At 44.3% G+C, this 14,010-nt stretch overlaps 1 protein-coding gene across 2 annotated transcripts in view; it reads right to left on the minus strand.

The window, feature by feature from the left end:
• Positions 1-14,010, minus strand: part of LOC139413650 (RNA-binding protein Musashi homolog 1-like) — a 47,926-nt gene that overhangs the window by 19,959 nt on the left and 13,957 nt on the right. For both annotated transcript variants that reach the window (XM_071161280.1, XM_071161279.1), the window contains exons 5-6: positions 6,471-6,512; positions 5,940-6,032 (exon numbers count right to left, since the gene is read on the minus strand). In XM_071161280.1, coding sequence (XP_071017381.1) covers positions 5,940-6,032; positions 6,471-6,512 — 135 coding nt within the window. The remainder of the gene's footprint in view (positions 1-5,939; positions 6,033-6,470; positions 6,513-14,010) is intronic.

The following is a 14,010-nucleotide window of genomic DNA, read 5'->3' on the forward strand; positions in this document are numbered from 1 at the left end:
GTGACAGGTGACAAAGGAGGAAGACAGAAAGAAGGGGGGACAGGGGAAAGAATGTGGGGGAGGTAAAGAGAAAAGCGGAGAATGAGAAGAGATAGGAAAAGGAGGTCCCATCTCTGTGAAGTTAAAGAGTTGCTGTTTAACTCACTCCCAAAGTTCCACACTCTTACAAAAAAAAGTGCTATCTAGAACCATAAAATGGTTATTCGGCTGTCCACATAGGAGAACCCTTAGAAGAACCCATTTTGGTTCAAGGTAGAACCCCTTTGGTTCGAGGTAGAACACTCTTTTTTTTTTTTTACCCAGAAGAGAGACCGAAGAACCCTTTTGGAACCCTTTTTTCTAAGAGTGGAGGAGGGACTATTCTCTCCCCCATTCTCTCTCTCTATCTCTCTCTCTCTGTTTGGTAAGGGGGATAAGCTTTTCACAAACTCTGTGTCCTGTTCTCTCTTTGTTTCACTCTCTCTCTTTCTTCTCCTCTCCACAAAGTTTACTATTCCCATGGAGACCCTGTAAAGAATTTAAATTAGGAGAACTCACCCTCCTCTCACTACTCTCACTATGAATAGAACTACAGAGAGGGAGAGAGAGGGGTGGGGGAATGTAGAGAGGGGGACACAGTTGAAAAAGGGCTTACTAGAAGGAGAGAAAATGAATTTTTCGTGGACTTGAAGAGAAGAGAGGAAGCGAGAGATAGTTCAGGACAGAATAAAGATGGGAGGGGGATTGGTGCATATGAAAGAGTGGGTTGAGAGTGAAAAGGAGAAAAGAGTTGGGGGAGAGAGAGAGGGTTGGATGGACAGAAAGACAGACTGAGGGAGAGACAGGGAGAGAAAAAGTGAGAGAGAGAGAGAACAAAGAGAAGTGGGGCTTTGTCAACACGCACCCATTTAATTCTTCCTCTCCATCCGCTTTTCTTTTTTTCTATCCCACTCCCTGCAGCCCTATTCATGCTGACCTCCTCCCTCCCTGCCCTCTTCGCTCTCCTAAGAAAGTTAGCACAAACTCTCCTCTAATAAGAGAAACTGTGAAACTACTCCACGTTTTGCCAGTGAGAGACATCATCAGTTGTACCAACGCTAACACACGCACACACAGCATGACTGCATTGCTATTTTCATTACCTATCAGTGAAGTGTAATGAAACCTAACACAGGGTGAAATGTGAGTGGAGGAAAGCTCTAGACTCAGTTTGATTTCTAACCTTTGAGATCATCTGATAGTGTCTTAATGAAAGCAGTGCATATAAAAAATATATTTAGTTTATTTCAATCTGACAAGAAAGCTCACACAAGCTGTGCATGTGTGCATCTGTCTCTCTGACTGTGAGAGAAAGATTTTCTGTGTGAGTGTATGTATCTGGGTGTGTGTCCCTGCGTGTGACCATGAAATATGGAAAAGGTCAGGGTTGGAGACCCGTTAGTCCAAGTGAGTCTCTCTCTCTCTTCCACATCACACACACACACACACACACACACACACACACACACACACACACACACACACACACACACACACACACACACACACACACACACACACACACACAACCCCCCCAGTCCACCCTCTGTCCTTCATTCAGTTTGATCTCCCCCCTCTCCCTTCACCCTTACGGTCCTATAAACCCAATGACAGAGCAAAGTCGGGACAGGGACAGCAAGTGGACAGCTGCAGCACCAGAGACATGTTATCATAAGCGGTGTGTTACATGTTCATTTAGGCACGTTAGCATTAGGCTAACGCGTGTGGGTGTGAACACAAATCAGTCACCTTCAGCCCTATTATCGAGCTGTGAGGATGGCTATTGGTGAATTATACAAATTTACTAGCTAGCTAACATCTTGAAGCGTATAGCTGTGGGTAATTCTTTATTGCCGTCAGTATCAATAACAAAAGTGTTAGGCCAACTGTTACAGAGTCACTAGGATATGCAACAAGCTATCTTTGTGTCTGAGAGGAAAGTTAGCCTCGAGGCCGAAGTCAAAGGTAAACAACATGTTGTCCACTGTGTCCAGAGCAGTTTAATACTATCTGGCTGAACTATAGTGTCTAGTATTTACCTCAGCACAGTTCACACTCACTGCCCAGTAGAGAGAGCATGCCCCTTGCAGCATGGCACATAACATTCTCATTAGGTTACATTGACAAGGAACTTTTCAGGAACGTTCTGAGGACATTTTCGGTCACACTCTCACCTCAACCACCTCACTCATTCCTTTCTGTTTCACTCTTCCCTAGCTCTCTTTCCTTCCCTCTCTCTCATCCCTCTCTCCACCCACCTCTCCAAACAAGCCAGCAGACAAAGTGTCCAGTGAAGCCCTCTAATTGCAAACTCACATGGCTGACTGGAGCCCAACTTATCCGTCTGTCCTGTCCACCCCTCTATCTCTCCCCTCCCTCTATCTCTCCACCCCTCTATCTCTCCCCTCCCTCTATCTCTCCCCTCCCTCTATCTCTCCACCCCTCTATCTCTCCCCTCCCTCTATCTCTCCACCCCTCTATCTCTCCCCTCCCTCTATCTCTCCACCCCTCTATCTCTCCCCTCCCTCTATCTCTCCACCCCTCTATCTCTCCCCTCCCTCTATCTCTCCCCTCCCTCTATCTCTCCACCCCTCTATCTCTCCCCTCCCTCTATCTCTCCCCTCCCTCTATCTCTCCACCCCTCTATCTCTCCCCTCCCTCTATCTCTCCACCCCTCTATCTCTCCCCTCCCTCTATCTCTCCACCCCTCTATCTCTCCCCTCCCTCTATCTCTCCCCTCCCTCTATCTCTCCACCCCTCTATCTCTCCCCTCCCTCTATCTCTCCCCTCCCTCTATCTCTCCCCTCCCTCTATCTCTCCACCCCTCTATCTCTCCCCTCCCTCTATCTCTCCCCTCCCTCTATCTCCACACCTCCCCTCCCCCATCTCTCTCGTCCATTTTGAAGGACGAAATTAGGCCTATAGTTTGCTGACTCTTCAAAGTGAAGCTGGTGCTGTGGAATTATTGCACTGTACTTTGAGGTAGAGTGCTATCCGATGGTTTCCCAGTACTGTTTGGGAGGACAGGTCTGGGAATGGGATAGTGGGAACACCAGGACAGAGTGCCGGGCAACACAGCAGACTTCTGGCCAGGCAAGGCAGGGGTGTAAAATGAGACGCGTCTCTGTGGGATTCTGACCTGCTTCCCAGATAAACATGGTCGCCGTGAGCGCTGGGATCGGCTCGGTTGAGCAACCCGCGTACAGTTACATCCGGGTGGTCAATCACATCAAATAAAAAAGGGCTTATGTGTTGCACTAGACTGACATTGACCTAATTTGAAAGTGCACAGACCACAATGGTAAGAAACTAACAGTTCTGTTGAGTGTACCAGATGATTTGACGAGACTGTCCATTCTTAAACCAAGTGACAAACTCCCTCCAAAACACGCTGCTGTACAAATCAAATGCTGGAAACGCAATGTGGAAATCTGCAAAGATTTTATTTGGCCCAAGCATCCACTATGTAGAGATACTTGACAGGATCCTCCACCAGAACTCCTTTTCTTCTACCCCCTTTCTCTCAGTCTCTTCCATCCTTTAGTTTATTCCTCTCTCTCCCGCCTCAAAGTGACATCATTAAGCCCCTTCTGAGGGGATGGTGATTCTGTCTTTCTAGAAGGTTTTCTGTCCACTGCTGCTCAATACAGTCAGGACACACTCTTTTAAGTCGGTGAGTGTGAGACATAAGCCTCACACACAGACATACTGCTAAATTACCAAGGGACATTGGCTAAAGCAGGTCACCAAGGCAACATACTGAGACAGGTGCAGGGGGTAAGAGTGTGTAAGAGTGTGTTTTGGGATGGGGTGTGTGTGTGTGTTTATGATAGTGTGTGTGTTTTTTTATGTGTGTGGGGGGGGGGTCTCGTGGCAGGAGCAGCTGTTGCATTAGATTAGTTCAGAATTAGAGACCCTTCTCCTCCTCCTCCCCACTATCCTCCCTCCCTAACTACACCTCTCTCTCACTCAAACCTCTTCACTCGTTCTCCCCCTAACACCTCTTCACCCGTTCTCCCCCTAACACCTCCCGCCTCTTCACTCGTTCTCCCCCTAACACTTTCCACCTCTTCACTCGTTCTCTCCCTAACACCCCCCACCTCTTCACTCGTTCTCTCCCAAACACCTCCCCACTCGTTCTCTCCCAAACACCTCTCCACTCGTTCTCTCCCTAACACCTCTCCACCTCTTCACTCGTTCTCTCCCTAACACTTTATACCTCTTCACTCGTTCTCTCCCTAATACCTCTCCACCTCTTCACTTGTTCTCTCCCCAACACCTCTCCACCTCTTCACTCGTTTTCTCCCGAACACCTCCCGCCTCTTCACTCGTTCTCTCCCTAACACCTCTCCACCTCTTCACTTGTTCTCTCCCCAACACCTCTCCACCTCTTCACTTGTTTTCTCCCGAACACCTCCCGCCTCTTCACTCGTTCTCTCCCTAACACCTCTCCAACTCTTAACTCGTTCTCTCCCTAACACCTCTCCACCTCTTCACTCGTTCTCTCCCTAACACATCCCACATCTTCACTCGTTCTCTCCCTAACACCTCTCCACTCGTTCTATCCCTAACACCTTTCCAACTCTTCACTCGTTCTCTCCCTAACACTTCCCACCTCTTCACTCGTTCTCTCCCTAACACTTCCCACCTCTTCACTCGTTCTCTCCCTAACACCTCCCGCCTCTTCACTCGTTCTCTCCCTAACACCTCTCCAACTCTTCACTCGTTCTCTCCCTAACACCTCTCCACCTCTTCACTCGTTCTCTCCCTAACACCTCTCCACCTCTTCACTCGTTCTCTGTTCTCTCCCTAACACCGCTCCACCTCTTCCTTCCCACTGATTCAAGACTGTTTGTCAACTTTCTTTCCATCTGTTCCACTTGTCATCCCTTTATGACACTTGTTCTTCAGCCTATTTGGAACCTCTCTTATATTTGAGTGAGAGTTGGTTCTTCTCATACATGTCTGTGTTCCTCTTCTCTCCTGCAGCTTGAAAACACTTCCCTTCTGAGTACCCCAACCTCTCTCCAGGTGGTGCCCCTCTTTCTCCCCCTTCCCTCTTTCTCTCTCTCTATCCACTCCTCTGTCATCCCAGCATGAGTTTGCCTTTCACTGCATCTCATTCAAATAGGCTTAACTGGCTTGAAGAAAAATTGACCAGCCGAAGCAACTCAAACAACAACAACGGGAGAAAAATGGAAGACAGAAGTGCTAATATCCATCAGAATGCCTTTTGACAGTAAATATCAAACATAATGTTGTTGTGTTCCCTCTTTTGGGATCTCTCCCTCTTCTCCTCCTCCCTTTCAACTGTTCTCTGAAATTAGCCACGCTTACCCTGTCTCTAACCCAAATGTGGAATAAGAGAAAAAGAGAGAGAGAAACAGGGAGACAAATAGACTGAGAAAACATGAGATATAGAGTGATGGGGGAGAACTGGAGAACTACTACTGATTCAATATATACATGTAGTACAGGGATGGGCAACTTTGATGGGGTGGGGGAACAAAAAAAATGTTGTACAGCTAATTTCCTGCCATTCTAAACATTTTGCCATTGGGTGGAAAGAAGTGTTTGCAATTTTTAATATGATATTTGAGTGACACTGACTAACAAAATCAATGAGGGCCTGCCGGGCTCTAATTCGACCTTGATTACTACAAGTTTAGATAGCTGGCCAATCTAAAAAAACGAGTCACTATCAGGGACTGACATAACAAGAGAAACCCCATTGATGGACAAACACATTTCGAAATTGCACCTTGTTCTACTATTCTGCCTCACAACAGTAAGTTGAGTTCCTAGAAAATCAACATTTTATCCGAGGGCTTTCAAATGGTGGCCTGTCTGCATGCGGCCCGCCAGTTCCCGATCCCTGATCATGTCAACAAACGTGTCTTAAGACAGTGTGTCACATTTACCTTTCCAAACTGGTCAAAGTACTGCTTGACGTCTTCGATGGTTGTGTTCACAGAGAGACCTCCCACAAATATCTTCTTTGTCCTGGTCACCAGCTGACAACACAGGGGAAGAGGACACACAATCATTAACACGCAGCAAATTGAAAAGGTAGATGTTTCAGATAATAAATCTCTAAGATCTGTTAAGCAGTAAAAAATAATATCTAGGGCGGTGGTTGCCAGGCACTCGGAACAGCAGAGTACAGTAATAACACAATTCATTTGACCCAGTGTGTGACTGTGTGTATGAGTGTGTATGTGTGCATGAGTCTTTAGGCTGGTAGAGCCACCCCGTTTCTTATGTATTGGGGTCATATACAGGTCGGATGAGGTTGGGGGTAAGGGAGGACGGAGGATTACTGCCCCTTCATCACGTGAACGGAATATAGGAACATAATCTGGTGTGCCAGGCAGGCCTCTCCTGATGATACATGGCGGCTGTGACGTCACCTAGGCATCTAGGAGTTAACCCTGGCAGGGATGAGAACTCACCTTGGGCTGGGCTCTACGAGGAAACGCTACCTTGGGATCAATCTGGAAAGAGAGGGAGATAGAGAGAGCAAGGGAGAGACGATGTGTTAGAAACAGACGGAGAAAAACATTTAGAGACCATACTGGTAATTGTGACTCAAAGTTCAAGACAATGGATCACAAACTTGAATGATACAAACTTTATGATACAAAGCTTTTCTGGTATTTGAAAAGTGTTACATTCCATTTCTTTGACAATCCCCAACCTGTGATACACTGGAATTATATGACTTCATCCAATGTAGTGGCAGACTGCATACCACCAGCCTGGTCCCAGATCTGCTTGTTCTGTCTGGCAAACTCCTATGGTCACGCCATATGAGTTGGCAAGACAGCAAGAACAGATCTGGGACCGGGCTAGCATACCACAGTACAATAGCAACAAACAAAAAAACTTTAAGTTCACACAGTATATCAATGAATAGACTCATGTTGACAGTGAGTACTTGTGGAAAACACTGTCTGAACTGAGAAAAAAGCTTCTGTGCAAATCAGAGCATTGTATGCTGTGGAAAATTTGCATAAAGGCTCAGGTTTTCAAGTCAAATCAGGGGCTGCGGTCGTGTGAGGCTCTGTTGGTATGAGCATTGGTCTAGGAATGGCAGGGTTACGGGTTCCATTCATGCTGGGGTTACATACTACTAAAATCTACAATGACTGTACAAAACATTAGGAAAGTGATTTTGAACAGGGTATGGTAGTAGGTGCAACGGTTTGAGCGTGTCAAGAACTGCAACTCTGCTGGGTTTCTCACGCTCAACAGTTACCTGTGTGTATCATTAATGGTCGTCCACCCAAAGGACATCCAGCCAACTTGACACAAGTGTGGGAAGCATTGGGAGTCAACATGGGCCCGCATCGCTGTGGAACGCTATCGACACCGTGTAGCGTCCATGCCCGACGAATTGAGACTGTTCTGAGGCCAAAAGGGGGTGCAACTCAATATTAGGAAGGTGTTCTTAATGTTTTGTACACTCAGTGTATGTACTCACTCTACTTTTAGTCACTCTGGATAAAAGCATCTGCTAAATGACACATTAATGGCTGATGTTTGAGTGAGACAGAGGGCTCCTCCTCACCCCATGGTGTAGGATGGAGAGGAGGGGAGGACTGTCAACTCCGGCTGCCTTCAGTGTCAGAGGGTACTGTTGACGACGGAAGGGGACTACATAGCATGGCTACGTTGGCAGGTGTGGCACAACAGCTCTTGTCGAGTGTTGAGCACCTGGAACTTTTCAAATTCTGCTTCTCATTTACCCCGTATGCCTGGAAGAAACCATGAATTCTACTGATGATCTCACACTTGTCGCTCGATACATATGCCTAATGACACTTGACTGAATTGGCCCTTGTGGCAGAGTGATCACACCATGATACAAACAATAATTTTTGGGGTCAAACAAGAGCCTGATCATCCCAATAGTTTAGTGCCATTTTATTTCAAAACATTCCTATCAAGCATGTTCATGTTCCCTCTAGTGCTCATGAATCAGTAAAACAAAGCATGTTCATGTTCCCTCTAGTGCTCATGAATCAGTAAAACAAAGCATGTTCCTGTTCCCTCTAGTGCTCATGAATCAGTAAAACAAAGCATGTTCATGTTCCCTCTAGTGCTCATGAATCAGTAAAACAAAGCATGTTCCTGTTCCCTCTAGTGCTCATGAATCAGTAAAACAAAGCATGTTCCTGTTCCCTCTAGTGCTCATGAATCAGTAAAACAAAGCATGTTCCTGTTCCCTCTAGTGCTCATGAATCAGTAAAACAAAGCATGTTCCTGTTCCCTCTAGTGCTCATGAATCAGTAAAACAAAGCATGTTCATGTTCCCTCTAGTGCTCATGAATCAGTAAAACAAAGCATGTTCCTGTTCCCTCTAGTGCTCATGAATCAGTATGTTCCCTCTAATGAATCAGTAAAACAAAGCATGTTCATGTTCCCTCTAGTGCTCATGAATCAGTAAAACAAAGCATGTTCCTGTTCCCTCTAGTGCTCATGAATCAGTAAAACAAAGCATGTTCCTGTTCCCTCTAGTGCTCATGAATCAGTAAAACAAAGCATGTTCCTGTTCCCTCTAGTGCTCATGAATCAGTAAAACAAAGCATGTTCCTGTTCCCTCTAGTGCTCATGAATCAGTAAAACAAAGAATGTTCCTGTTCCCTCTAGTGCTCATGAAACAGTAAAACAAAGCATGTTCCTGTTCCCTCTAGTGCTCATGAATCAGTAAAATAAAGCATGTTCATGTTCCCTCTAGTGCTCATGAATCAGTAAAACAAAGCATGTTCCTGTTCCCTCTAGTGCTCATGAATCAGTAAAACAAAGCATGTTCCTGTTCCCTCTAGTGCTCATGAATCAGTAAAACAAAGCATGTTCCTGTTCCCTCTAGTGCTCATGAATCAGTAAAACAAAGCATGTTCATGTTCCTTCTAGTGCTCATGAATCAGTAAAACAAAGCATGTTCCTGTTCCCTCTAGTGCTCATGAATCAGTAAAACAAAGCATGTTCCTGTTCCCTCTAGTGCTCATGAATCAGTAAAACAAAGCATGTTCATGTTCCTTCTAGTGCTCATGAATCAGTAAAACAAAGCATGTTCCTGTTCCCTCTAGTGCTCATGAATCAGTAAAACAAAGCATGTTCCTGTTCCCTCTAGTGCTCATGAATCAGTAAAACAAAGCATGTTCCTGTTCCCTCTAGTGCTCATGAATCAGTAAAACAAAGCATGTTCCTGTTCCCTCTAGTGCTCATGAATCAGTAAAACAAAGCATGTTCATGTTCCCTCTAGTGCTCATGAATCAGTAAAACAAAGCATGTTCCTGTTCCCTCTAGTGCTCATGAATCAGTAAAACAAAGCATGTTCCTGTTCCCTCTAGTGCTCATGAATCAGTAAAACAAAGCATGTTCCTGTTCCCTCTAGTGCTCATGAATCAGTAAAACAAAGAATGTTCCTGTTCCCTCTAGTGCTCATGAAACAGTAAAACAAAGCATGTTCCTGTTCCCTCTAGTGCTCATGAATCAGTAAAATAAAGCATGTTCATGTTCCCTCTAGTGCTCATGAATCAGTAAAACAAAGCATGTTCCTGTTCCCTCTAGTGCTCATGAATCAGTAAAACAAAGCATGTTCCTGTTCCCTCTAGTGCTCATGAATCAGTAAAACAAAGCATGTTCCTGTTCCCTCTAGTGCTCATGAATCAGTAAAACAAAGCATGTTCACGTTCCTTCTAGTGCTCATGAATCAGTAAAACAAAGCATGTTCCTGTTCCCTCTAGTGCTCATGAATCAGTAAAACAAAGCATGTTCCTGTTCCCTCTAGTGCTCATGAATCAGTAAAACAAAGCATGTTCATGTTCCCTCTAGTGCTCATGAATCAGTAAAACAAAGCATGTTCCTGTTCCCTCTAGTGCTCATGAATCAGTAAAACAAAGCATGTTCATGTTCCCTCTAGTGCTCATGAATCAGTAAAACAAAGCATGTTCCTGTTCCCTCTAGTGCTCATGAATCAGTAAAACAAAGCATGTTCCTGTTCCCTCTAGTGCTCATGAATCAGTAAAACAAAGCATGTTCCTGTTCCCTCTAGTGCTCATGAATCAGTAAAACAAAGCATGTTCCTGTTCCCTCTAGTGCTCATGAATCAGTAAAACAAAGCATGTTCCTGTTCCCTCTAGTGCTCATGAATCAGTAAAACAAAGCATGTTCCTGTTCCCTCTAGTGCTCATGAATCAGTAAAACAAAGCATGTTCCTGTTCCCTCTAGTGCTCATGAATCAGTAAAACAAAGCATGTTCCTGTTCCCTCTAGTGCTCATGAATCAGTAAAACAAAGCATGTTCCTGTTCCCTCTAGTGCTCATGAATCAGTAAAACAAAGCATGTTCCTGTTCCCTCTAGTGCTCATGAATCAGTAAAACAAAGCATGTTCCTGTTCCCTCTAGTGCTCATGAATCAGTAAAACAAAGCATGTTCCTGTTCCCTCTAGTGCTCATGAATCAGTAAAACAAAGCATGTTCCTGTTCCCTCTAGTGCTCATGAATCAGTAAAACAAAGCATGTTCCTGTTCCCTCTAGTGCTCATGAATCAGTAAAACAAAGCATGTTCCTGTTCCCTCTAGTGCTCATGAATCAGTAAAACAAAGCATGTTCCTGTTCCCTCTAGTGCTCATGAATCAGTAAAACAAAGCATGTTCCTGTTCCCTCTAGTGCTCATGAATCAGTAAAACAAAGCATGTTCCTGTTCCCTCTAGTGCTCATGAATCAGTAAAACAAAGCATGTTTGGAATAAAGATAGAAAAACACATCAAAGAGGAAAGGACCGACACCCCTAACTAAGTATTGGACCTAAAGTATCGACTACTAGAGTTGTGCTATAAGCTACATAGGCTACATCTTGCCATGCTGTTTAGTATCATTACATTATAAAGACATGACAGGGTACAGATCTACAGCCCCTTGAATGAAGCAGAAAGCAGGTATATATAGGTATTGATAGTACAGTGAATGTTCGGACTACATGGCCGCTATAGGAAACTATTTTAGTTTAGCCCAAATCAGTCTATTCCACAAACCAGGAGCAATTTCCCAACTAACATCCATAAATATTCAGAAACATGTCCTTGATCGCAAATAACAACTTAAAATGGCAATGGTATAACTGACTTAATAACATATTCTACGTTATAAAGCAGAGAATAATAGTAACAAAGTTATAACTGAGTTTATAAATGTTCGCCGGCCAACTTCTTGCTTTGTGACATACATCCCGGGTGGATACTAGAGGAGAGCAGAGAAGGATCCCATCAAGCCAGAGCGTATTGGTTGAGTGCTTTATGTTAAAGGAATACAAATCAAATTTTATTTGTCTCATGCGCCGAATACAATTTCACCTTACAGTGAAATGCTTACTCACACGCCCTTAACCAACAACGCAGTTTTAGGAAACATACCCCAAAAATTAAGAAATAAAGTAACAAATAATGAATACTCTGAGACCTTTATCTACTTCCACAGAGTTAGATTAACTTATGGATACCATTTCATTGTCTCCGTGTCCAGTATGAAGGAATGACTGGAAGTCTATTGTTATCTGCTAGCATGATAGGGGATACCTAACGCTAGCAGACTTCCAGTCAATGGTTAACGCTAGTTAGTAATTGCACTAGCGCTAGTTGGCAACTTCCTTCAAACTGCACGCAGAGAAATAAAAATGTTATCCACAAGTTCATCTGACTCTGGGGAAGTAGATTAATTTCCAACATCCCGAGGTATCCCTTTAGGACTAGACTACATCCGATAGTCACCTCAAACTGCCAAACCTATCCTATCCTATATGTTTAAAACTGAAACAAACAAACAAAGTGAAGGCATTACAAATCATCATTAGCACCCAGTTGCCAACACATGTCGCAAAGGCAGAGAACAACATAAAAAGTTGCAGTCTTACAACATTCGCATTATACTCTCACAGCACTACTGATATTTTCACATTTTTATCTTGTGTATTTTTTTCTTTTTCGGATCGGGATGGGGGAAGAGATTGAATGAAAGCAAGAATGAACTGAATAAACAGTAAGAACTAGGGTGGCAGGTAGTCTATTGGTAGCCTAGTGGTTAAGGGATACTTTGGGATGTTGGCAATGAGGCCTGTTATCTACAGATGAACTCGTGGATAAAAATTGTATGTCTTGAAGGAAGTTAGAGGTAGTTCGGCACGCCAATGCTAACTAGCATTAGCGCAATGATTGGAAGTCTATGGGTATGACTTCCAGTTATTGCGCTAACGCTAGTTAGGAATTGCGTTAGCACTAGTTAGCAACTTCCTTCAAACTACACGCGGAGACATAAAAGTTATCCACGAGTTCATCAGACGCTGTGGATGTAGATAAACATACGTATTGCTTTAAGTATCCCTTTAAGAGCTTTGGGCAAGAAACCGAAACGTTGCAGGTTCAAATCCCAGAGCCGACTAGGTGAAAAATCTGTGCCCTTGAGCAAGGCACTTAACTATAATTGGTCTTGTAAGTCACTCTGGATAAGAGTGTCTGCTAAACTAAAAATGTAAATGTAAACCAAAGAGGAGTGAAGGGGAGGGTGAAAAGGATGAAAAGGGAGATAGGCCTAGATCGAGGAAGAGGAAAAGATGTGAGAGAAAGAGAAAGCGTGACCATTCATTTTAAAACAAAAACTCCACCGTGTGTGTGCAGGGAGTCCTGGCCCAGAAGGCAGCCCTTCTGATTTGATTAATTAACAGGACAAAAGGAGGAAAAAACAGATGGGCCCACAGAGGCACAGGCCCACAGAGGCACAGGCCCACAGAGGAACAGGGACCCCCCCCCCACACACACACTCATTGTGCGGTTAAACACCTAAAACACGCACACCCACACAATATGCTCCACCAAATCACTGTTTTTTCTAACACTCTCATTCACAAAATGTTTGCGAGGAAAACACACATAAATAGTTAACAAAAATGTGCTATCCTATCATCTCATAATTCAAGACATTATAAAATCTGTTTAGAAACAGCCATAACAATACGTTTGGAAGGTGGCTAGGCTATTGTACCACTGTGGACAGCGATTGGATTTGGGTCTGGGCTATCGGGGTCAATCTGCACAGCTGAACAATGGCAGAGTAATTAGTTAACGAAGTCCCCTACCCCTAAGACCCAGCTAGGACAACCTGTGTGTGTGTGTGTGTGTGTGTGTGTGTGTGTGTGTGTGTGTGTGTGTGTGTGTGTGTGTGTGTGTGTGTGTGTGTGTGTGTGTGTGTGTGTTTTTGATGTGCGAGTGAATGTGTGTGTGAGTGTTTCCATGTGTGTTTGTGAGTGTGTGTGTGTGTGTATGTGTGTTTTTTTAATGCGTGTGTGACTTGATCAATTCCTTCAGGAGGGAAGATACACATTCAGGGATGATGCTATACTTCAGAAGAAACACTTTATTTCCTTCAATCCGATTAGGTTCCTTTCAGATCCATACTAATTACAGACCAGGGCCTCTCTGTCTCTCTCTTCCTTTCCATCTTCTCCTCCATCCCCTTCTCGTCTCCTCTGCCCGCCACCACCAGAGCGCTAATCTCCACAGAGCCATGACCTGCGACATTGCAAACAGCTAATGTTAATGCTAACCTAGTTCTCACTCCATATTTAGAATTTTTAGGTCTCACCCCATATGGAGACCAATCACCCACCAGTAAACAGACACACAGCCAAATCCAATGATCAGATTTGCAAGCGTAGCAGATTTTGTCATCATGCTAAATCTCTTTGCTTGCTCTGAGTCCAGTAATGAGTTATACCCTTGTGACAAAAACATTTAATAGCCTTTTCTTGGTGAGGCATCTCAGCTTTGATAGCTAACTTTAACCAGGCCTGTGGCATTTTTTAAAATTGAACTTGGCAAGTCAGTTAAGAACCAATTCTTATTTACAAGGACGGCCTACACCGGCCAAACCCGGACAACACTGGGCCAATTGTGCGCCACCTTATGGGAATCGCAATCATGGCCGGTTGTGATAC

Source organism: Oncorhynchus clarkii, chromosome 7, assembly GCF_045791955.1.
Source record: "Oncorhynchus clarkii lewisi isolate Uvic-CL-2024 chromosome 7, UVic_Ocla_1.0, whole genome shotgun sequence".
In the NCBI taxonomy this organism is placed as follows: Eukaryota; Metazoa; Chordata; class Actinopteri; order Salmoniformes; family Salmonidae; genus Oncorhynchus; species Oncorhynchus clarkii.